The sequence below is a fragment of the Bison bison genome, unplaced genomic scaffold, assembly GCF_000754665.1.
Source record: "Bison bison bison isolate TAMUID 2011002044 unplaced genomic scaffold, Bison_UMD1.0 scf7180017850463, whole genome shotgun sequence".
NCBI lineage: Eukaryota > Metazoa > Chordata > Mammalia > Artiodactyla > Bovidae > Bison > Bison bison.
The window spans coordinates 139921-141643 of record NW_011481036.1 but is presented as its reverse complement, the minus strand read 5'-3'; the positions used below and the strand labels follow the sequence as shown (position 1 = coordinate 141643).

The 1723-nt window shown below is 61.0% G+C and overlaps 1 protein-coding gene across 1 annotated transcript in view; it reads right to left on the bottom strand.

The window, feature by feature from the left end:
- Nucleotides 1-1299: 1299 nt before the first annotated feature.
- The window catches only part of LOC104994988 (cytochrome c oxidase subunit 6B2), a 2157-nt gene continuing 1733 nt past the window's right edge, over nt 1300-1723 (bottom strand). The window contains exons 3-4 of the mRNA XM_010848709.1: nt 1581-1681; nt 1300-1486 (exon numbers count right to left, since the gene is read on the bottom strand). Coding sequence (XP_010847011.1) covers nt 1433-1486; nt 1581-1681 — 155 coding nt within the window. The 3' untranslated portion in view covers nt 1300-1432. The remainder of the gene's footprint in view (nt 1487-1580; nt 1682-1723) is intronic.

Sequence of the window (1723 nt, the reverse complement as noted above, 5' to 3'; positions counted from 1 at the left end):
ATAGCTTCCAGCCTGTCTGTCTGTCTGAGTCCACACCCTGTGCCCTCATTTGCCCGGGTGCCTTGCAAGTTGTGGTCTGAGAGCGGGAGCCTGAGGCCAATCGTGGGAAATGGCACGTTGGAGTGTGCCCTGGGGAGGGGGGCGATGAGGGCAGTGTAGAGAGGTGGGGGGGGAGTGGAGGCAGCTGTTCTCCCCCCAGCTCACCCAGCCCCTCCCATCGTCCCACCTCTCCTGATAATGGGGTTTGCACCATCTCTCTGCACAACTGGAGAAACTCAGGTGATGCAGGTCAGGAGGCTTTTGGCGGGGAGGGGGAGGCGCCAGGAAGTCATCACGTGATTAGTAATAGCTACCTCTGAACCCTGGGGTTGAATGGGGGCCCTGTGAGATCACTGCAGGCAGAGTCTGGGGGTCTGGGCTGCCCCAAGAGGCTGACAGCTTCAAGAGGAAACAGTCAAATCCACCCCACCCCCACTCCCATGTCCATCTAGGGCAGGACCCGGCTAGAAGCCCCAGGCTCCAGGTTCTGTCCAGGGTCACTCAGCCTGGCTCAGGGCAATGGTGGTGGCGGTGGAGGTGGCCGGAGAGGTGGCATTTTGAGAGGCATCTGGAATCAGGATGAACCTCACCATTGTTGTGCCTGAGCTTGGCTGAGGGCAGGCTCAGAGACGGAGTGGGGTTGGGGCAAAGAATAATTCAGCCTGGAGCTCCGAGTGTCTTGGAGGAGCTCACAGGGAGGGGTTGGCAGGAGAAACTGAAGTGACATGTGTTTAAGCAGAGAAGGCTGCTCCTGGCCATGGACAGGTGCTGAAAAGACCGAGGGGACCAGGCGGCGCACCCTGTTGGGAGAAGCTCAAGTGATGGGTTCCAGGACGGGAGGGGAGGGGAGTCAAAGGGGATTGGGGGCAAGGGAAAGGTGGAGAGCCAGGAATGGTCTGGAGCAGGGAGGGAGAGACAGGGTCAGTGCTGGGTGGTATAAACATTGCTCTTCTGTACCTGAGATGGGATGGAGGGGTGGGACTGGTGGCCCAGGAAGGGAAGAGGACCCTGAGGGACTTGAGTAACAAGTGGGGGACTGAGAGGCAGGAGGACCCTGGAGTGCTGGGACTCAGAGAGCCAAGGCAGACCCTGCTGGAGCAGGGTTGGGGGGGTGGCGGGGGAGCTGGGAAGGGGACAGGAGGGGCTCCCTCACCCCTCCCACGACTGGAACCAGTAGTGTCAGCGGCAGGGTACAGGAAGGGCCTCCCGATGCTCCCCTGCCTTACCGACAAGACATTAATACCAACAGTAACACAACTTTATTTGAGGCTTAAAGACGGGGCGGAGCGGGGTGAGATTTGGGGTGGTGGGGCCCATTTTCCGGGAGACGAGAGGATGGGGCGGGGAATGTCACTGGGGCTGATTCTTCGGAGGAGAAGCCGCGTTCAGACCGTTAGATTTTCCCAGCGAAAGTCCCGTCCTTGATCTGCTCTTTCCAGCGCTGCACCTGGGGGTGGGGAAGAGGGGAGTGAGCGCCGTCCTAACTCAGCCGACCCATCCACCCTCGCCCGGCCCGTCCGTGCGGCCCTCTGTCCGCTCACCCAGCTGATGGGGCACAGCGAGTGGTACACGCGGAAGTAGTACTCGCAGGGCTGTGTGCTCTTTCCGCGGCGGTTCATGGTCTTGATGCAGCGATGGTAGTCTGCCGACGGGGGCGGGGCGGGGCGAGCAGGTGGGTAGTCCC